General features: G+C 42.8%; 1 protein-coding gene across 1 annotated transcript in view; it reads right to left on the reverse strand.

Moving 5' to 3' along the window:
- Positions 1 to 21,703, reverse strand: part of TRPC4 (transient receptor potential cation channel subfamily C member 4) — a 63,527-nt gene extending 41,824 nt beyond the window's left edge. Inside the window, exons 1-3 of the mRNA XM_087711104.1 lie at positions 21,305 to 21,703; positions 6,922 to 7,440; positions 6,079 to 6,415 (exon numbers count right to left, since the gene is read on the reverse strand). Coding sequence (XP_087567230.1) covers positions 6,079 to 6,415; positions 6,922 to 7,440; positions 21,305 to 21,703 — 1,255 coding nt within the window. The remainder of the gene's footprint in view (positions 1 to 6,078; positions 6,416 to 6,921; positions 7,441 to 21,304) is intronic.
- Between the last annotated feature and the right edge of the window lie 1,068 nt (positions 21,704 to 22,771).

Consider the following 22,771-nt stretch of genomic DNA (forward strand, 5'->3'; position numbering starts at 1 on the left):
GGCCTTCCGGGATGTGTTGGTTACATACTTGGGCCTTGTTCCAGTCACGCCCTGGGTGGTGGCTCCGGCCTTGGTTTCGGGGCTGGGGTTGTGCATGCTGATGCCATGTGGCCTACACCGCCGCATCTGCAGCATTTCAGTGGATGTCGTGGGAGGGCCGGTGTTGGGGGTGGCTGTGGGGCTATGGGCCCCTGTTGGCTGGGGGGCTCCGGTCAGGTTCACCTCTCTCTTTGGAGTCTGGTTGCTTTCTCATGTTGTTGGCGTGCAATCTGCTGTCAACTTTTATGGCTGCTCGGAACCACTCGGAGAGTCGGTTTGGGACTCCTGATGCCTTTGGGAGCCTGATCTATGAGCTCCGTGGTTGGCTCCCACCTCTCCTTGTCAGAGGGTCCAAATTTGGACCATAGCCACCCTGGAGGGGCGGTGAAGTAAAGGGGGACCAGCTGGCAGGTAGAGAGGAGCCGCATCTCCCCTCCATGGCTAGGAAAGCCCCCTCATCTGAAGACGAGGAACAGTGCCAGCAAACATGTTTGCCATGAAGCCAAACATGAATCCTGAACACCTAAGACTGTGCTGGAGCGGAGAAAGTGAGTGTTGTGTGTGAACTGGGTGGGAAAATACTCTCCAATGAAAAATGGCCCCAAGAAATTTAAGGCGGAAGCATATTTAGAACCATTTCCTAGCAGTGCTTAAGCGCATTAAAAATATTAGTATATTTAAGAAGAGAAAATTAAAAAACCAATTTATTGGATTTATAACTCAAAATAATTAAAATCGGCCACCTGCTGTTAAAAAGAGAGCTGTGGAACCTTGGGACTTTTCATATTAGCTGGATTACAAGTATCTAGTTTAAAATTATTAAAGATTTCTACATTAAAGAAGAATTTTAGCTATGAGACCCCCTAAACATTGTTGAGCAAATAAAAGTGACTGGAAGTGGCGTGGATGACACCTTGGTTTTCTTTCTTTCAAATGGGACTGGCTGCAGAATTGAAGGAAGTGGAGATAATGGAACAGAGCTAATGTACCAAAGCATTACGTATTTTATAAAAGAACAACATAAGGAGACGATGGAATTATTTGATCGTATAAACCAAAAACTGGAAAATATAATACAAGGAACAAGGAGTAAAGGCCAGGACAACGAGGAAACAAGGGAGCGACCAGAAGAAGTGGAGGAGAAAGCAGAACCGAGAAATCAACAAGAAGATAACAAGAAGAAAATTGATAGTAAATAAGCAAAAGAGAAGGGAATTTTGAAAAAAGGTGTGAAAAGGGGATGGGAGATACAAGAAGAGGGAAAAGGAGTTAGGCCGGATAGCTTTAGATCTAGACGGTGGGAAAAGGTGGAGAGGAGAGAGAAAACTAGAATATATAGTCAATATATAGATTTAAAGGTAGATGGAATAAGAGACTTAAAAGATTTAAAAGAAGTGTATGGGAGGCAAACCCCCCCCCCCCCCCAAAAAAAAGATTAAAAATTTGGATGCGGGTAAAAGATGTAGGGAAAAAGGGGAAGGAAGGGAATGTAAAGTAAAAATATGCATGAAAGTATTTTAATACTGTGTATGAATTATATAAGTTGGACAACTGATTTGTATGTAGTGTGATACTGATATGAGTATAAAAATATGGTTGATAGTGAAAGATTAGAATTAAACGATAAGTGATTAGATAATGAAAGAGTGTATTTGTTATTATCACGTCTTTGAATATCTTAGTGATAGAAAGGGGAAAAAAAGATAAAACAGAGATAGAAATAAGGGGGGAACTGTAGTATATATATATTAAGATACTAAGATATATGAAAGAGTAAGAAGAAGGGTTAGAATTGAAGGATGGTAGTAAAGGATATGTACAAACGATATGAAATAATGAAAATGAAATGTAATGATTGTGAGTAAATACTATTTTTATTGAAATGTATGATACCCGGGTATCACAGCATTCACACATTGATATGGATAAATAATATATATATATATATATATATTAAAAAAAAACTTGACAAAAAAGAGTCAGCTTGGAATGTTCCGGTAGGTGATTTGCTTGTCCAGGCTTGTTCTGAAAAAATGCACCAACAGCCGCTCTAGTAACGGGGGAAGCTTCCCTATGAACTCTCCTGAATTCATGGATGTGCTCCTTGACCGGTTGCCCTCTTGCCTTAAGTTTCTGAGCTCATCTTCCATGTACGGGTCCTCCTCCACCTCCTCAAATCTGGCCTCTAGCAGTCATAGAAAGTCATCTATCTACTGCAGTTGGGGGGGGGGCTCTCCTCTTGTGGAGGGCTGCTAGCCATTCCCTTGCTTCTTTCTCTAGCCCCTCGGCGGTGGTATTCACCATGGCTCTGGGGATGGGTAGAGGTGTCCGTAGCAGGGGCAAAATGGCTCCATGTGCCACGCCATAGGTTTGCCATCACCGTCCTAGAACATAGGGACAATTTTCTTAATTGCAACTCTCTTTTTTACTCATCTTCATAAATTGTAGCAGACTGCATCTCCTGGCAACCTCTTGATGCCATCTAAACCAAATATTGCTATTTACTATTCCCTCAACTAAAATGTTGATTTAAGGTTCCTGTACTTTTATACTTCTACTGGATAGTCTTAGAAAATGCTAGAAAGTCATAAAAGATTCCAGAAAGTTGTAGAAAATTCTAGCCAATTATGGAAACTACTGGATATTTCTCAAAGTTCCAGAATATTCTGGAAGTCTACTCAGTATTGAATGTGAATTGAGAATGTTCTTGAAAAGAGATAAATTTCAAAATATCATTGTCCTAACCATAGAAGCAAAGTTTTTGTGGAACAACAGCTATTTTCTATTTATTTTAGGGATGAAGAAAAGAAACAAAACTAAATTGAAATTTGTTACCTAGTGTAATGTTTCCAGGTTCACTGTTGTATCATTTGTCCCCACAAGAAAGAGAAGAAGGGGAGAGTAATCTGTGGGCTTAATTATTTAGTAAGGCTCTCAGTCACATCTTTTAAGTTTGGCCCCTGGGAGACAAGATACCGGCCTTGACTGATTGATCCGTCTACAATTTGCTGAGTCTCTTCCTGTGGGAAGTGAATCTCCTATCATCCATACTGGGCTACTTGCTTTGTCACTGGAACACTGGATGACGTGACCTCTCCAGGTATTTGCTTTCTTCTGGGGGAGGATGTGAAATTGGTTGCTGGGATCTAAAGGCTGTACTGATGTTCCCACAGGAAAAGGTGAAATTGGATGCAAGGCAAACTTGATGTTATCAAAGGAGAAATGTCATGACTGATCATGTTCTGGAAATTGCAAAGACGAAATGGATTGGAACGGGTTAGGGTAGCAGAGGAGTATCTGTTGTATAACAAAATCATAGAAGAAACCGTATCTGTTAACCATCTGGCTGAGTGAGGGCTACAGGCAGGGAAGCGAAGTGAAGCTGGGGATAAAATTCTGATAATAGTTGGTAAACCCGAGGAGTTGCTGGATATCCTTCACTCACCAAGGAAGTTGCCAATTGTGCAGAGATTCGACCTCGCTTGGCTTCATCAGGAGAGAAACTGGATGGCAGACTGAAAAAAACCTGGCATTTTTCCAGTTTTGCATACAAACGGTTCTCCTGGGAGAGCCCTCAAGGCCCTCCCACTGAGGGCCTTGAGGGCTCTCCCAGGAGAAAGAGTAAATCAAAATATCACTCAGGTAAATCAGGACAAACTGATCCAAGAGTTCTTGGAAGACGTCGTTCATAAAATATTGGAAGACAGTGGGGACATTGGTCAGCCCGAACAACATGACCGTGTACTCGAGATCTCTGTACCTGGGGCTGAATGCCTTCTTCCATTCATCCCCGGGCTGGATCCAAACTAGATTATAAGCTCCATACAGATCCAATTTGGCGAAGAGCCGTTCCAACAGTTCAGGAATAAGGCGCAGAGGATACCAATTGTGCACTGTGATGCTGTTTAATTTGCAGTAGTCGCAACAATGCCTCAAGTCTCTGGTCTTCTTTTTCACAAACAACACCAGGGCAGACACTGGCAACGATGAGGGTCGGATAAAACTCCAAGCCAGATTTTTGTCCAGGAAGTCCTGCAACAGGATTTTTTGTGGCTGTGGGGAAGGCCCAGTAGCGGATATCCCTCGTTGCTTCTTGGGGCAAGAGGTGGCATGTACTCAGGTTAGCAATAGCAATAGCAGTTAGACTTCTATACCGCTTCATAGGTCTCTCAGCCCTCTCTAAGCGGTTTACAGAGTCAGCATATATCGCCCCCCACAGTCTGGGTCCTCATTTCACCCACCTCGGAAGGATGGAAGGCTGAGTCAACCCTGAGCCGGTGAGATTAGAACCGCTGAACTGCAGATAACAGTCAGCTGAAGTGGCCTGCAGTACTGCACCCCTAACCACTGCGCCACCTCGGCTTCCCCCCCCCCCCCAAAATAGAAACAAAAAAACCTCTGAGCGCAGTCTGTTTTCTCCATCACCAACAGGTTGGCTCTGGATGCGCCTAATTTCATGGGCTCCTCCTGCAGAGCCAGGGTCTTGTGCATGACAGGGACCCCCCGGGTCTTCTGGGAGGCATGGCGACTTCCGCATCTCTACAACCGAGCATCAATCTGTAGGCAAAGATGAACCAGCGCATTGAAGTTTGGAGGAATGTTGACCCGGACCAGCTCGTCCTACAACTCCTCCGGCAACCCATCTGAAAAGCGTCCATGAGGCAGCCTCATTCCAGGCCAAATCTTGGCTAAGCAGCCTAAACTCACTGACATACACCTGCAGAGGGTACCTGCCCTTCTTCGTATTTTCCCAACCCTTCTTTAGTGTGTCCATCCGTTCATTCAGAGACGTGGAGGAGGGAGGTTCTTTAGGCAGTTCAGGCATGGGAATGAATTCCATGCCACTGGTAATCTGGAAAGGAGTTAATCCGGTACTGCTGAGGACCGCATTGTTATATGCCACTTTGGCAAAGAGTAGCAAGTCCAACCAGTTGTCTTACTGATAGTCCACATAACACCGGAGATATTGTTCCACCATCGCATTGGCCCTCTCTGCTGCGCCATTTGTGCTGAGATGAAATGCTGAGCTGAGTCCCATGACTGTGGAACCGGTGGGCGGTTAGAAAATTTTACTACTAACAGAGATACAAAAGTGGGCGGTAGGTATAAAAAGGTTGACTACCCCTGGTATAAACTCTGAAACATGTCAAACAGAACACAGTTCTAAATATATATATAATAAAGGTATGAAATTATTAAGGATGAGCATTCATGGGAAAATTTTGAGCTATTGATTGATGAGACTATCATTAATAGAAGAAAACACTCATGACTGAATACATTTGTTTGTCATTATAACTCTTAATTGGTACACACCATGTTTTGGATACAAATACTACATTGGGATGGGAATAAGAAAACGATTGACTTACAGTTTCTGTTAGTGTCAGGCTTGGAAGCCATCTTTGTCTTGGGCCTCAAGTCTGCCACATATTCAAACATATTCTACTGTGGGAAACCGGGAGGAGGGATTGTACGGCGCATGGGGGATATGTAGCCAAAATAACATTCCTTCTCAAAGAGTCAAGATTGTTTTGTCCCTTCACCTGGACTGGCCTGGATGGGAGGAAGCTTCCTTCACGACAGTGGCTGCTTGGGCCACGTGATGGATATGTGGGTGCTGGGGGAGGGTCTTGAACTCTGAACTGGGTGGGGGAAACCTGGAAGCTTTCAGATTCAGGTTTTCCCAGATGTGCCTTCATGGCTCTTTTAATAAATTTGAATTTTGAGGAATCTCTAGCCTCGGATTCTTATTTGATTGAGGATGCTATTTGGAACCCTGACAGCTATTTCTCTAAAAATAATTTTGATTTCAGTTTAATGTTATTGTCCTGAATGGCTACAGATGTATTGTTGAACTAATATGTAATTAAAAATTTAATATACATTACAATGATCTGCATCAGCTTTCTCTTTGCGAGTCAATTACTCCAAACACAAATATGAAAGAAATACACAAAGTGCCGTATATTTGCTTTACCTTTATATTTTATATTTATTTATATTTATATTTATTACTTTCAATTACTTAATATTTACCCAAGACCCATGGCAAGATCATCCATTCCACGATGGTTGGAGGAGGGCCTTGCATGTTCAGGTCTGACCTGTCGATGTGCTGAGAGGCCAGGAGGAGAAAAAACAGGAAGGTCAAGTAGGAGGCCGTGTGGCAGATGAATTTGATGAATGGCTTCTTGATGAACAGCCCCAGTCGGCTCTTGGGAGCTATCAAGTAGCAGACGGAGAATGCGGGGAAAAGGAATCCAACAATGATGCAAGTCAGCATCTTCACCGCCCAGTGGTGTCTCCTCCAGCCCGGGAACTCATCATACCAACGAGAGGCAAGTAACTGTTGACAGTTTGGTTGGGCAACGAACTAACAGAAGACACCAAAGAAATAATCAAAACTCTTCTATCTAATAAATTCTTATATGCAAAATGTAACGTGCAAAAAGAAAGTCAAGAGATTTAACTGCATTTTTACTAGATGAAATCCCTTGTACATTGAAGGACACAATTATTAGGTATTAACAATAAAGACAAAAAAAATTGTTCTCTGGTATATCCTCCTATCTATTATATTTATCCTCATCTAAGAGACAAGGTTTTCTGCTTCAGTGAAAGGTAGAGGTATCCATGTGGGGCTAACCCAAGGCAGGAAACAAGATGTCAAAGGCATCTTCCTCCTGTTTGCCTCACAACCTTTGCAATACTTCAGTGCCCACTAGACCCTAATAACCTAAAATGTTAATTAAAAGGTGAAAGGTACTGAAATATTGAAGAATATAATAGGATCTCAACTGCATTTGGTCTTATTTAGGAAGCATGTTATCTCATTCATTATTGTAATAAAATCCACTAACATTTTATCTGCATACCTACCTCTTTTTGACGGTATTTAATTGCTAGTTTTAATCTTGCCAAATCATTTTCACTCTGCTCTTCTAGTAGACTGTTATCATCTCTGTAATTAAGAATAATTTCCAATTCTCTTGAACTTCGAGTCTGATCCAACAAATCTTTTGCAAACTGCTTGCACTGTTGTGACAATTCTTCATATTCGGCTTTAAACTCATTTTCCACTTTGCTCAGTTCTTGAAGTTCCCAACTTAACTGGAATGCTGTAAGAAATGGGTCCTCGCTTGATAGAGCAATTAAAGATGGGCTTGCAAGAGCCTTGTAGATATTTAGTCTGGATCGGGAATGGCGAAGGCTATCCACATCTGAACTGGAGACACATTCCACACAGTTGCAGCGAACTTCATGTGGTCTGGGAACAGACACACCTTTCTGGACTAAAAGTTTTATGATCTCATAATTGTTTGTATGGGCAGCCAAGATAATGGGTGTTATGTCTGGTGTAAATTCAGAGAACTGTGTATCCAGTAGTGTGGGTGGTACCTGTGGGGATGGGAAACAACTGATTTAACAGCCATAAAAAGGTGTCAGAATATTCATGAACTGGAATGGAGACATGGTAACAAGATCAGCCAATGAATAGGCGTAGCAACTGGGTCAGCCAATGGGGGCTATTTAGAAACTGAAACCGTATTTGCTGGAGGTAGCAGGGACGCCTGGGTGTGTCTTTGCAAACACGTCTGGTCTAGTCTGTCTGCAACTCTGAACTGAAACTATTCCCTGCCGATCTCTCCTCTGCCCGTCTTTTGCCTGCAACTCCTACCACACTGGGGAATCCACTATTCTACATTTACTCGTGTGATATTCTGTATATAAAGAAGTTAATGACTCCGGCTGAATCAGTCACCTGTGTGTGCTTTCTGGGTGCGATTTCTATAACAAACTCTGACAGGGCCCAGAGCAGACAGAAAGACTGGACTGCAATTAAGCTGAAAGACTGGCTGCGTGAGGAAGCTTGCAGGAGAGCCCCCTGCCTTGCTTGGGACAGAAGAACCATATTGTTTGGGCTGCAAGGCTGGGACCTTTCCTGAAGGCAAAGGAGCTCTGGGATGCAGTTGTTAAAACACCCCAGGCACCTTCAGCAGCTGCAGATCAGAGGCGTCATGGCGAACCTTTTTCGCACCAAGTGCCCAAACAGGAATGCGCATGCACCAGTGCGCCAGAAACCCAAAGGCCAGATGGCCGGCGTGTGCATGCCTGTTTTGGTGGCATTTTCTGGGTCATTTTTGGCCAAAAAGATGGTCTGGTTTTGGTCCATTTCAGGCCATTTTGGGGCTGTTTTCAGGCTGTTTTTCAGCCATTTCGGGGCAATTTTGTGGGCCAAAAGCAGCCCCAAAAGCGGCTTAAAAACATCCCATAAAACAGCTTGAAAATGGCTTGGAAAGGGGGGGGAAAGGTCAACAATGCCCCCCAAAAGAGGCCTTTATTGGGCTGTTTTCAGGCTCTTTTCTGATGCGCCGGCTCTTGCAAAGACCAGCTGGTGACGGTGCACATGCCCATGGAGAGGGCTCTGCGTGCCTCCTCTGGCACATCACGGGCCTGCATCATCTTTAGAAGACTTTATTTGTTGAGTTACAGCAGCATGGAATGAATGTTCCTGAATCTCAAAAGGTGCTGTTGGTGTTGCAGTCTGGAAGAAACACAGGGGACGTTGTTTCTGCAGTATTTGAGTGCAAACCAGAGCAGAAGCTGCGTTGGGGGGCTTTAAAGGCTTGTGTGGTTGCTGATGAGAACAAGGGCCGTTTTAGAAGAAGCCTCAAAAGGGAATTTCTGAGATGGGGGCCCAAGCAGCAGCAGCAGCAGCAGAGAGAGAAGAAGAAGAACAACGGGAAGTCCCAGAGGCTGCCTGTCTGCAGAGACCACAGCAACAGAGAAGGTGTCTATAAAGAGAAGAGACCAGATTACAGGCCAGCAACAGAGGCTTCATTTGTGGTGGAAAAATGGATGCAACACCCTGTGGTCACACAATTGCCATTTGTGACAATCACTGCTGGCTTCCGACAAGCTGTCAATGGGGAAGTTCTATGACTATGGGAGAGAAGCAACGCTGTTCTACTGCTTTCAAAGTTCAAACCTAGAGAGCCTCCGCAACTTAAGAATAGATTATCTGCATATACACAGCGTGCAACACGCTAATAGACATTCTTTACAGAAGCCTCTGTTTCTTGAGACTGTCAACACACAAGACACAGACAGTGCCCCATCTTTGCAATTTGCCTCTTCCATTTGCATCTCTGACTGCAAAATATTGCACATTATTCTATTGCAAATTCTCGGTTACCCCAAATCTTGAGCATTGCTTGGAAACAAAATTTCTTCTGTTTTGTTTACAGAAACAGATAGATGAACATCTTTTTTGGGGGGGGGGGGTTTCCGGTTGGACATCTCCTAGTCCATATTTTTTCCAGCCAAATCTGGAAGTATGTATTTGAATATTATAATACCAACGTGAAAGCCAACAAGTATGAAACATTACTAAGTTTGTAGAGAAAATTCACTTCATCGTCAATACTGATGTCAGTTTTGGAAGCGATTTTTCTTCCTGCATCCTGGCTGCCACATATTTAAGCTTTGGAAATTGGGAGGGGTTTTTTGGGGGGGGAGGGAGCAGTAGAAACATACCCATAACAACATTCTTTATTCTATGATAGTGCAATTTCAAATGATGGGATTTGGTGAGGGATTCATAAATATGATCAAAATGATATATTAACCAATCAGCAAAGGTGAGATGACAGGAAAGAGAGAGATCACGAAGGGAACTAGACAAGGATGTCCACTATCACCATTATTATTTATACTGACACTAGAGATTTTGAATAGAGAAATATGACAAAATAAAGAGGTAAAAGGGATGAGGGTCAAGAAAGAGGAATATAAATTACAAGCATTTGCAGGTGATTTGGTGTTTATTATGAAAGATCCAATAGAAACAGGGCCAAAACGAGTTGAAATAATAGAGGAATATGGAGAAGTAGCGGGGCTGAAGATTAATAAAGATAAAACAAAATTTCTGGTGAACAATATGACAGAAAAACAGAAAAGAGAGTTGATGGGGAAACTGGAGATATAGGTGGTGAAAAAAGTGAAACATTCGGGTATTCAATTGACATCAAGGTGTGTAACACTAAAGGAGGATCACTATTATAAGGTGGGAAAACAAACAGAAATAGTGTCAGGCCTGTAGCTATGTTCCTTTTAGGATCTTTGCCCTGCCACACTCTCTCTTATTTCACTGTGCTGTTTCATTAGTGTAGTAGTTGGGAGGGGGAAATAGAAAGGAGTAGAATTGTGGAATGTCTTGTTGTCATTCTTTTCTAGAAGCCCAAGGTCATCTTTTGTCTCCGCACCTCTGCATCTGACCGGAATCATCTGGGTGGAGATGCCAGCGTGGCCGAAGAAGATTGGACCATGTGATGGATTTATGGGTGTGGGGATAAGATCATGAACTTTCAATGGGGTGAAATCCCAGGAAGTTTTTAGATTTGGGATTTTCCATAGATGTGCCAACATGTCTGTCTTATTAAATTGGAACTTTGATGAAAGTTTTACCTTGGACTCTGCATGATATTTGGAACCCTGACAAATAGATCTGGAAAGATGGAAAAACCTACAATTATCATTGATGGGAAGAATAGCAATAGTAAAGATGAATATACTACCAAGATTGCTATACTTATTCCAAACAATAACGATAAAATTAGAGAACAAATACTTTGAAAGTATGAATAAAATAGTAGGGAAATATATATGGCAGGGGGGAAAAGCAAGAATTAATATAAAAAAGTTACAAGATGCAAGAGTTTGAGGTGGATTTGGATTACCAAACTGGGAATTGTACTATCAAGCAGAGGGATTAGCTTGGATGAAAGAATGGATCTTATTGAGTAATGCAAGATTATTGACATTGGAAGTCATAATTTGCAACTAGATTGGCCTGCTTTTTTGTGGTATGATAAAAGTAAGGTACATGGCTATTTTCAAAGACATTATGTAAGGAATGGATTGTTAACAGTATGGGAAAGAGTGAAAGAGAAATACTATTTAGAAATACCAATGTGGCTTTCAACAATGACACATCCAAATATTTGTAGTGTGAAAAATATCATTAGATACAATGATATCTTAACAGAAAGGGGGAACTAAAACAAAAGCAAGAATTGGAAAAACAAGGGATTGATATAGGATGTTTTTTACAATTGCAAATACAAGCAAGATATGAAAAAGATAAAAGGGAATACGGTTTTAACTTAGGAATCTCGGAGTTGGATACTTATGGGAAGAGAAGAAAGAAAGAAACTATATAGCTACCTATTAAGAACTAGGTTAGAAGAAATAGTTAAAGATACAATGGTAACTTGGGCAAAGAATTTTGGTCACACGATTGAGTTAGAAAAGTGGCAACAACTATGGGAAAGGAACTATAAGTTAACCACGTCAACAGCTTACAAAGAAAACTTATACAAAATATTTTATAGATGGCACATGTCACCGGAAAAATTAGCAAAGATGTTTAAAGACAAATCAGTGAAATGTTGGAAGTGTCAACAAGCAACAGGTTCTTCTTATCATATGTGGTGGACATGTGCAGAACAAGGAAATATTGGACTGAGATAAGAGTATGGATAGAAAAAATGTTACAACTCGAAATAGAATTTAGACCAGAGATTTCTTTTTACTAGGTATTATCCCAGAGAAATTCAAGAAAGAGGATACCTACTGTATTTTTCGGAGTATAAGACACAATTTTTTACCTCAAAAAAGGGGCTGAAAATCTGGGTGCGTCTTATACATCAAATACAGCATTTTTTGCCTCCTGAAGCCCCACCCCCTGTGGCTGTGCATACCCTTATGGAGGCTTTCAGAGAGCTCCTGGGTGCTGGGGAGGGCAGAAATGAGCAGAAAATGGGCCTTTTTTTTCGCCCCCAGCAGCACTCTATAACCCTCCATAAGGCTATGCATGCAATTTTTTTTGACAAAAAAATGGGCCCGTTTTCGCAAACAAACTGGCCGTTTTTGCTTGTTTTTGGCCCCCCCAACCCCAGGAGCACTCTGCAAGCCCCACAAGGCTATTCATGCCTTTTTGGGGGAAAAAATGGACCGTTTTTGGGAGGTTTGCAAAGTGCAAAACTTTTTCCCCCCTTTGGAAAGCTCTTTAACTGATTGATGAAAATTACATTGATCAAGTGCTGTGCCAGCAGAAACAAAGGTGCTGCAGATTGTCAGCGATTTCCTTCTCTAGCACATGGATAAATACACCTGGAAACATCTACCTACCTACCTACTCTCTCTCTCTTTCTCCCTACCTATCTACTGTATTTCTATCCCTCTACCTACCTACCAACCTACCTACTCTCTCCCTATCTACTGTATTTCTCTCTATTTCTCCCTCTATCCCTCTACCTACCAACCTACCTAGTCTCTCTCCCCCTACCTATCTACTGTATTTTTCTCTCTCTCTGTTTCTATTTCTCTCTCTATCCCGCTACTTACCTACCTGCAAGCACACACACACACTCTCCCTATCTATCTACTGTATTTCTCTCTCTCTCTCTCTCTCTCTCTCTCTCTAACTACTCTCTCTCTTCTTAGCTACCTACTGTATTTCTCTCTCTTTCTATCCCTCTATCTAACTACCTACTTTTTAAAAAATTTGCCTCTTCAAAACCTTGCTTTGTCTTATACTCCGGTGCATCTTATACTTCGAAAAATATGGTATTTGATTATACATGTAATTACAGCAGCAAGAATTGTATTTGCCCAAAATTGGAAATTAAATAAGCTACCAACAGATGAAGAGATAATAAAAAAAGATATTAGATTGTGCAGAGATGAATAGGTTGACAATGAAAATAAAAGATAAAGAGGAATCGGAGTACTTCAAGACATGGAAAAGATTAGGGAGAAGATATAGAACCCAGACGATGCACTGTTAACTGGAAAAGGGGGGGAAGAAGGGGAAAATAGAAAAGAAAATATTAAAAATATAAATATAAATAATATAAATATAATATTATAAACATAAACATAAATAAATGAACGAGACATAAAGGAGGGATTATAGTTAGGATAGATTAGCGAAGGTAAGTGAATAAGAAATGATATCAAATCATATTTGGGTTTGCGAAAATACCATCCCAAGGAAACATAAACTGAGACCTGAAAGAGACACTAACAATAATAGAAAAGAAAGAGAGAGAGGAGGAGAGAAGGAAAGATAGGGGAAAGAAGAAAGAAGTAAGGAGAGGAGAATGGAAGGGAGAGGAAGGGGAGAAGGTAGGAAGCGGAAGAGTGGGAGTAGGAGAAGAGTAAGGGAAGAAGGAAGGGAAAGGAGAGGAGGAAGGAAGGAAGGAGAGGAGGGAGGGAGGGAGAAAAGAAAGGGAACAGGGGGAAGGGGTGGTAAATAAAGCAACCCAAACTATATATTGTAACCTATTAAATGAAATAATAAATGTAAACAAGAATAACAATTATGTGAATGTATACTTAAAAGCCAGATTCAAAGCCAGATTCACTTGCGCATGCCCAAGATGGTGTCCTGTCGTGTTTGAGGAGGGCTTCAGGGAGATTATTGTCCTTCTCGGGGGCTTGCAGGGGTGCCCTATCCCATCGTTGGTTCCAGGTCTAGCTATGAGAACTTCCTGGGACCTCGGGGATACCCTTGAGCTGCGATTTACTGCTTCGTTGCCGGAACATCGTGGGTGAAAGGGGGCGGCTGGCGGTGAGAGGAGAGTGGGGAGTGTCGGTGGCTGCCGGTGTGGGTGCGGTCAGCGGCGGCGGCAGGATGCCCGGCTTGGGATCTCTGCAGCCAGCATGGATGTGCTCGGCAGCAGCTTCCCGCTACCCTCCTTGAACACTGTCGGCTCCTCCCCCCATGGACATGTCATCTCCTCGTTCCATCTCCCCGTGATGTCATCCCGTTTGGTTGATGCCACACTCTCCTCTATGCTATACTGCGACAGAACTTTATTCCCTTCGGGAACCCCCCCTTTCCTGGGGATGGCCGCCTTGCCTATCAAGACCCTTCCTTAATGACGGATCTTGGGATCCCGAGAGGTGGCATGCGAAGAAGGGACTTCTTAGGGTTTTATAACAGAGGTTTTTAAATCAAATGTTAAGGGGGGGTGGGGTTTTTTGATACGGATTGCTCAGACAGGCTTGGGGGGGGGGAGTCTGCCAGGGCACAGGCCTGAGCTAACTAATGGGTGCGGGTCGGGAGTGCTGGGAAGGGTTGGGATTCCGGGGGAGACATTAAGCCATTCCATTGGGGGGTCCACCATCTCTACTGTTCGTGGGAGAGGCAGATATGGTGGGGGCCAAGGGCCAAATTATGTTCGGGGGGCACGAGTCTGCTGTTTAAGAGCAATCGCGCATTCAGACCCTCATCACCCTTCTCACACCCCTGGGTGCTCGGGATTACAGGACCCTGGTCTCTGGCTGGTGTCGCTTAACGCCAGGTCTGTGGTACATAAGGCTCCCCTCATTTACGACCTCATACAAGAGGGTAGAGCGGACCTGGTGTGCATTACGGAGACCTGGTTGGGCCAAGAGGGGGGTGTTCCCCTTAGTGAATTATGCCCACCAGGCTTCCGGGCGTTTCACCAGCTGAGAGCCCAGGGGGTGTGTGGTGGAAGATTGGGTTTGTTTGGGATATTCTATTTAATTTTTTTTAGCTTTTGTATTATGTGTTTCTTTTAATGTTGTATGCCGCCCTGAGTCCTTGGGAGAAGGGCGGCATATAAATCTAATAAACCAAACCAAACCAAACCAAAATGGTATGCAAGAAAATAAAAATAAATTTTTTTTTAAAAAAAATACTCTTAAAGTCAATGATGCATCCCTGCGCCTGGGTGAGACTCCCTGGGGAATGCTAAGCTGAATGCAAAGATTGGATTGGACCATGTGGTGAACTTGGGTGGGGTAGGGTTGAGAACTTTCAACTGGGTGGGGAAACCTGGAAGCTTTCAGATTCAGGTTTTCCCAGATGTGCCAAGGTGACATCTCTAATAAAGTGGAAGTATAAGTATAAGTATAATCTTTATTGTCATTGTACTTAAATACAATGTAATTGGTTTTAACCTCGCTGGTGTAAAATTATAACAGACATGAAAAAAAAAAAGAAAAAGGGAAAAAAACTAGCGTGTGCATGGAGTGATTGTGGTTGTATTTAAAAGTCTCACAGCCCAAGGACAGAAACTATTTTTAGACCTATTTGTTCAGCTGGCTAAACTTTGATGTCTTCTGCCTGATGGAGTGCAAAGAGACACTGACCAGGGTGTGAATCATCTCCGAGTATCTTCCTTACTCTGCTAAAGCAGCGAGACCTGGCGATGTCACCCAGTGGTGTCAGAGGGCAACCAATGGTTTCTTGTGCCGAATTGATCACTCTCTGTAGGGCCTTCCTGTCCGCAGCTGTTAAACCAGCATACCATACTGTAATGCAATATGTGAGGACACTTTCTATGGTGGACGGATAGAAAGAGGTCATCAGCCGTTGTTCCACCTGATTTTTTCTTAGGACTCTAAGGAAATGAAGTCTCTGTTGGGCCTTTCCAATCACCAGAGACGTGTTGTTTTTGACTAATAAGTACTTCCAAGAATTTAAAAGAGGAAACCCTCTCCACACAGCCCCCCCCTCGATATACAGTGGGGCAGGTTCCTCTCTGTGCTTCTGGGAATCTAGCACCATCTCCTTTGTCTTACTAGTATTTAGATGTTAAGTTGTTTCTTGAGCACCATGCGGAGACCTTCCGGACTTCTTCCCTGTATGCTGATTCGTCCCCTCCAGTTATGAGACCCAGCACTGTTGTGTCGTCTGCAAACTTTATCGTGTTGTTGGATGGATCAGAGGATATGCAGTCCTATGTATACAACGAGTACAGGTATGGGCTGAGCACACAGCCCTGAGGGGAGCCTGGGCTGAGCTTCAGCGTGGAAGATGTAAAGGACCCAACCCTTACTGTTTGTGGACAATCTGTCAGGAAGTCTTTGATCCATTCACAAGTGGGGGGAGGGAAATTCAGGTCAGTCAACTTCTAGCCTTGGAGTTTTATTTCGTTGGGGGTGTTTTTTGGACTCGTGACAACTGATATGGGCCTGTTTCCGGCCTCAGGAGGGCCTCCGGAGCCTGGGGGAAAATGGTTTTCACCCTCCCAGAAGCTTGGGAAAAGCCTACAGAGTCTGGGGAGGGCAAAAAACGAGCCTTCTGGAAGTCCCAGAACTTCATAAACAGGCTTGTTTCCAGCCTCTGGAGGGCCTCCAGAGCTTGGGGGAGGCCGTTTTTGCCCTCCTGGAGGCTCGCTAAAAGCCTCCAGAGCCTGGGGGGGGGGGCGTGAAAATGCCCTCCCCTCGCCATGGTGCAGGAAGACGAGTAGGCCATGCGGGGGAGGGGGGAAGAAACTACATGCATATGCACAGGGGGGAGAGCGCACTGCATTGAGGATGTGGGTGCACATGCATGATAGTACGTGCACAGTTTTGGCATGCGAGGAGAGAAAGGTTAGCCATCACTGGACTAGAGTGTATGGAAGGGACTATATGGAAGAACGTACCGGGGGGGGGAGTTGTTTTGCACCTGTTGAAATGGGAAGTGTTTCTTTTCCAATGGATGCATGCAATGCTTGAAGCAGAGATGGGGAGCACTGAGCCATGGCTGGTTGGCATTCTTCCCAGGATGGTCTGCCGCTTTGCCTCAACTACAGTATATTCAGAAGATGTTTCAAAACAAATATCTTGTACAGTTCTATATATTTCTTACTTTCATTATTACATACAAAAAACAGAGCTAAGAATTTTCATTTATTGTTTTGAAAAGCCATCGTTTCTTTTTACATAGCTCCACTGAATTGAGTTTGCCTATCAGCCAGAATAAAACAATGTTTTATTTATGTAATTTCATCCATATTATTTTAGAATAATGCAACCCCAGATCTACCTCCTTGCCTTGCGGCAGTCATCAAAGACCCACAGCTCCCTTCTTCCTTTCTGCTCTGGCTTCCTTAATCAGAACAGAGGGATGATGCTTCAGTTAGAAAATAGCAAAAACAAAACTGATATATGGAAGAAGAAAATAATGTGTTGCCGATTAGAGAGGAAACTAAATTATGATTTAGCTGCAACAAATAGGAGCGGGTCAATTTATTTTCCAAAGCACCAGAGGGCAGGACAAGAAATAATGGATGGAAACTAATCAAGGAGAGAAGCAACCTGGAATTGAGGAGAAATTTCCTAACAGTGAGGACAATGAACCAGTGGAAGAATTTGCCTTCAGACATTTTGGGTGCTTCATCACTGGAGATTTATTTTTAAGAGGAGATTGGACTCTTCTTCAGACTTGTCTGAAATGGTATAAGATCATTTGCTTGAACAGGGGGCTGGACTAGAAGACCTCCAAGGTCCCTTCCAGTTCTATTCTCATTAATCTAACTTGGAAAGAACATTTTTCTTTAAAGTCAGATTTTAAAGTTATATGAGAATATGCAGTGTGTTAAGTATTGAGATTTAAAGAGCTGATGCAACTGTAAAGCTGATGCAATGGAGACGAATCAGGATTGGCATAGAGCCAGTTGAAGGCTATGAAGGGGGTCCACAAAAGTCTTTACCACTTTAGGAAGTGTTTATATAAGGCAGCCGGGAGAGGGGAGTATTCATCCCGCCTTGTGCCGGGTATCCATTGATAGGTTCTCCTCAGTTAAGAAGAAGATGGCTTACTTGTCAAGTATTTGCTATCCCATATATTCCTGTATATGTTGTATATATGCAACATGTAAACATCTAAGTCTCTGTGTGTTGTGTTTTGTTCCTAGATTGCCTTCCAATAATAGTCACGATGCAAACGTTCTGACACAGTGAGGGCAGACTAAGTTGAGAATGGGTGTGTACCTGGCCGATTTTTCTTATAGTGATGCTACAAAGGTGATTTGCCAATATTTTATTTGGTAAAATGCATATTTTGATGCTAGTCTATTGGATTTCCTGGTGGTGTCCCATTCAAGTACTGAACAGTCCAACCCTATTTAGCATTTTAAAGGACAACTAGGGGTTCAGAAATGGATTAATTCAACATATATGTACATATATTTAGCATATAGTGACTATAATATTTTTTACTGCCAAATTTCTTCATTCATTCACCAGGAAAATGTTATGCACCCTTATCACAGAGGTTGAAATGAACAGAATTTGGGATATAAAACTGAATGAATAGATGCCAACATTAATACTGACATTGGCTTTTGAAATGTGATTTAATATATGATTTCTTTTTGAGATTTCCCCCAACATCTAAGTTAGTGGCTGAAATACAGGTGAAACTCGAAAAATTAGAATATTGTGCAAAAGTTCATTTATTTCAGTAATGCAACTTAAAAGGTGAAACTAATATATGAGATAAAACTCACTACATGCAAAGCAAGATAGTTCAAGCTGTGATTTGTCATAATTGTGATGATTATGGCGTACAGCTCATGAAAACCCCAAATCCACAATCTCAGAAAATTAGAATATTGTGAAAAGGTGCCATATTCTAGGCTCAAAGTGTCCCCCTCTAATCAGCTAATTAAGCCATAACACCTGCAAAGGGTTCCTGAGCCTTTAAATGGTCTCTCAGTCTGGTTCAGTAGGAATCAGAATCATGGGGAAGACTGCTGACCTGACAGTTGTGCAGAAAACCATCATTGACACCTCAAAGCCTCGAAAGGTAATTGCAAAAGAAGTTGGATGTTCCCAAAGTGCTGCATCAAAGCACATCAATAGAAAGTTATGTGGAAGGGAAAAGTGTGGAAGAAAAAGGTGCACAAGCAGCAGGGATGACCGCAGCCTGGAGAGGATTGTCAGGAAAAGGCCATTCCAAAGTGTTGGGGACTTTCACAAGGAGTGGACCGAGGCTGGAGTCAGAGCATCGAGAGCCACCACACACAGACGGATCCTGGACATGGGCTTCAAATGTCGTATTCCTCTTGTCAAGCCACTCCTGAACAACAAACGTCAGAAGCGACTTACCTTATTATCTGGATTCCTTTCAGTCCGTTTTCAGGCCTGGTTACAGCACGGAAACTGCTTTGGTCGCACTGATCGATGATCTCTGGCGAGCCAGGGATAGGGGTCACTCCTCTATCCTAGTGCTCCTTGACCTCTCAGCGGCCTTCGATACCATCGACCATGGTATCCTTCTGCGACGGTTACGGGAGGTGGGAGTGGGAGGCACCGTCCTATGGTGGTTCTCCTCCTACCTCTCGGACAGGTCACAGTCGGTGTTGGTCGGAGGGCAGAGGTCGACCCCTAGGCCCCTCAATTATGGGGTGCCGCAGGATTCGGTCCTGTCCCCACTCCTATTTAACATCTACATGAAGCCCCTGGGTGAGATCATACGACGGCACGGGATTAAATACCACCAATATGCGGACGATACGCAACTGTATCTGTCCGCCCCGTGCCAACTCAGCTCTGTTGCAGCTCCGGCCCTCTGTAACGACCTCCCCGTTGAGATCCAGACCCTTACTACCCTCCCGGCCTTCCGTAAAGCTACCAAGTCCTGCTGTTCCGGCAGGCCTGGGGCTGTTGAAGTATCCAGCCCCACTTTAATTGTGAATGTTGCCGTATTTTAAATTTTGTATTGTCTTATTTATCTCCCTTCCTTTTTTATTGTAAGCCGCACGGAGTCCTTCGGGAGTGGGTGGCATACAAAACTAATAAACTATAACTATAACTATAAACTACAACTTACCTGGGCTAAAGAAAAACAGACCTGGTCTGTTGCTCAGTGGTCCAAAGTCCTCTTTTCTGATGAGAACTTTTGCATCTCATTTGGAAACCAAGGACCCAGAGTAGCAATAGCAGTAGACTTATATACCGCTTCATAGGCCTTTCAGGCCTCTCTAAGTGGTTTACAGAGAGTCAGCATATTGCCCCCAACAATCTGGGTCCTCATTTTACCCACCTCGGAAGGATGGAAGGCTGAGTCAACCCTGAGCCGGTGAGATTTGAACCGCTGACCTGCTGATCTAGCAGTAGCCTGCAGTGCTGAATTTAACCACTGCGCCACCAGAGTATGGAGGAAGAATGGAGATGCACACACTGCAAGATGCTTGAAGTCCAATGTGAAGTTTCCACAATCTGTGTTGATTTGGGGAGCCATTTCATCTGCTGGTGTTGGTCCACTGTGCTTCATTAAGTCCAGGGTCAACACAGCCATCTACCAGGAGATTTTGGAGCACTTCATGCTTCCTTCTGCAGATAAGTTTTATGGGGATGCTGACTTCATTTTCCAGCAGGACTTGGCACCTGCCCACACTGCCAAAAACACCAAAACCTGGTTCAATGACCGTGGGATTACTGTGCTTGATTGGCCAGCAAACTCGCCTGACCTGAACCCCATAGAGAATCTATGGGGCATTGCCAAGAGAAAGAAGAGAGACGTGAGACCAAACAATGCAGAAGAGCTGAAGGCCGCTATTGAAGCATCCTGGTCTTCCATAACACCTCAGCAGGGCCACAGGCTGATAGCTTCCATGCCATGCCCCATTGAGGCAGTAATTGCTGCAAAAGGGGCCCAAACCAAGTACTGAGTACATATCCATGCTTATACTTTTCAGAGGTCCGATATTGTTCTATGTACAATCCGTGTTTTATTGATTGCATGTAATATTCTAATTTTTCTGAGATGGTGGATTTGGGGTTTTCCTGATCTGTACGCCATAATCATCACAATTATGACAAATCACGGCTTGAACTATCTTGCTTTGCATGTAGTGAGTTTTATCTCATATATTAGTTTCACCTTTTAAGTTGCATTACTGAAATAAATGAACTTTTGCACGATATTCTAATTTTTCGAGTTTCACCTGTAGTATGAAAGAAGAAAGTTATAGGTCTTGTCAGCTGTAGCAAGATTTTTTTTTTTTAAGGAAGAGATTCAGGACTGTGGGGAATTCACCTCTCATTCTGAGAAAACTAAAATATTCTGCCAAATAATCATGTTTATTATTTTTACTGGCAAAGATTTAAGGATTTGAGTTAAAAAATTTTTTTTGGGCACATGCCATAATTTTTACACGTCAGTTTTCTTTCTTTATATGTTTTTCTCTGTAGTCAGATGATTTATTCCACATTGGGGGTTATGAACTTAAGGAAATAATTATCAAGACAAAGCAGCAGCATAATAAAATAAAACTGAATCTTTCATACGCATACTCCACATTTTCAACCTTCATGAATTACTGTCACAATCAAACATACTAATTCACACACTTGATCTTAGGCCAAAGACCTACTGATTCCATTAGATATTTCTTTGGCATAGTTGACAGGAGTGAACGCTCACTCATAAACTGGTAGCTTCCCCAGATACCTGTTTTTCCCCGCTGGGCTTCTTGTGATTGAGGAGTAGCTCAACTGCACCAACCACCTCTTTCCTTATGGCATGTAGCAGAGCATCTCCAACATAGACATTAAAGCTCAGGAGCAACTCTATGAACTCCAAGTTTTCGTTTTCTATTGCAATGAGGAGAGCCGTTCTTCCAAGAGGATCAATGCAATTAATATTGATCTTGAAATAAATTTCTGCTTCTTCCAAGGCTTGCTTCACACTGGCATAATCTCCTTTTTCTACAGCATTCAAATAGGCTTTCTCAGCAGGGGAGAGTTCAGATTCTGCTCGTACGATGCGAAGAGGGATGCGATCTCTGTAAGGGGCATTGATGCTTCTCTTATAATAGAACTGGGCCATACTTGAAACAATCCTCACCATGTATTTCTGCAACAGAACAGAAAGAAGTCATCAGTTGCATACTGAAGGAATATAGCACTGTGAATGCACTATGGCTGTAGTAGCCCAATTCCATAAAAAATAGCAATAGCAGTTAGACTTATATACCGCTTCATAGGGCTTTCAGCCCTCTCTCAGCGGTTTACAGAGTCAGCATATCGCCCCCACAATCAATTGTGTTTAGCAGTAGGAAGATGAAAACATAAAATAAAAACACCCTTCCCCTATATGCAATGAATGTTTATGTTCAAAATCTTGTTTTTGTATTTTCCAGTAACATTTTTTGAATGAGGAATATATACGTACTAGTTGAATACCCATGCTCCACTACAAAACTATGTGATCGGACTTGATAAATGGACATAGCTTGAAAATAGTTATGATCAGCCTCTCCTACACCCTTCTCTCCCTCAAGCTTGCCCCATAGAAGCCTTTCCTAACTTATCCCCATCTCTCCCTCAGGCTGTTCCCATTGATCCTCTCCAAACTCCCATCCTGCAGGCCGGATGAATCATGAGCTGGACATGCCCAAGTGGCAGTTGGAACAGAGATCTTTTCAGGTGGAGAGGGGGGAGTAGAACATCTAACTCCTGAGTATCAGAATGTGTTAATAACAATATAAGAAATACTAATGATCTGATGGTCATCTCAAAAAACCCTTCTTTAGTGAGCACCTAGAAACTAAGAGGAACATACGTGCCAAATTTCAGGTTTGTAGGCTTTACAGTTCTGGAGATTTCCTGATGCTTGTGTGAGTGGCATTGCACTTTCATATATATATATATAGATTCCCAAGGATTTTAGTTCTGTCAATTAAAATTTCCTTGAGAAATCTTGGGTAAAAGAGCAGTTGGGTCACTGCTACCTCAAAACCTCTGAAACAAGACGCCCCCATCCCAAAAAATCTGTATGGCTCCCACTTTGTACTTTTCCATGAGGACATGAAAAGCTGATTGTTCCCCAAGACCTTGGATTGAGATGGATGAAGCTCATTGTGGGATGTATTTTTTGTCCATGATTTTACACATAGTAATCCAATCTTACTTTGTT

This window comes from Thamnophis sirtalis, unplaced genomic scaffold (assembly GCF_051295495.1).
Source record: "Thamnophis sirtalis isolate CommonGarterSnake01/CBP01778 unplaced genomic scaffold, rThaSir2_p1.2 scaffold_3, whole genome shotgun sequence".
NCBI classification, from domain to species: Eukaryota; Metazoa; Chordata; class Lepidosauria; order Squamata; family Natricidae; genus Thamnophis; species Thamnophis sirtalis.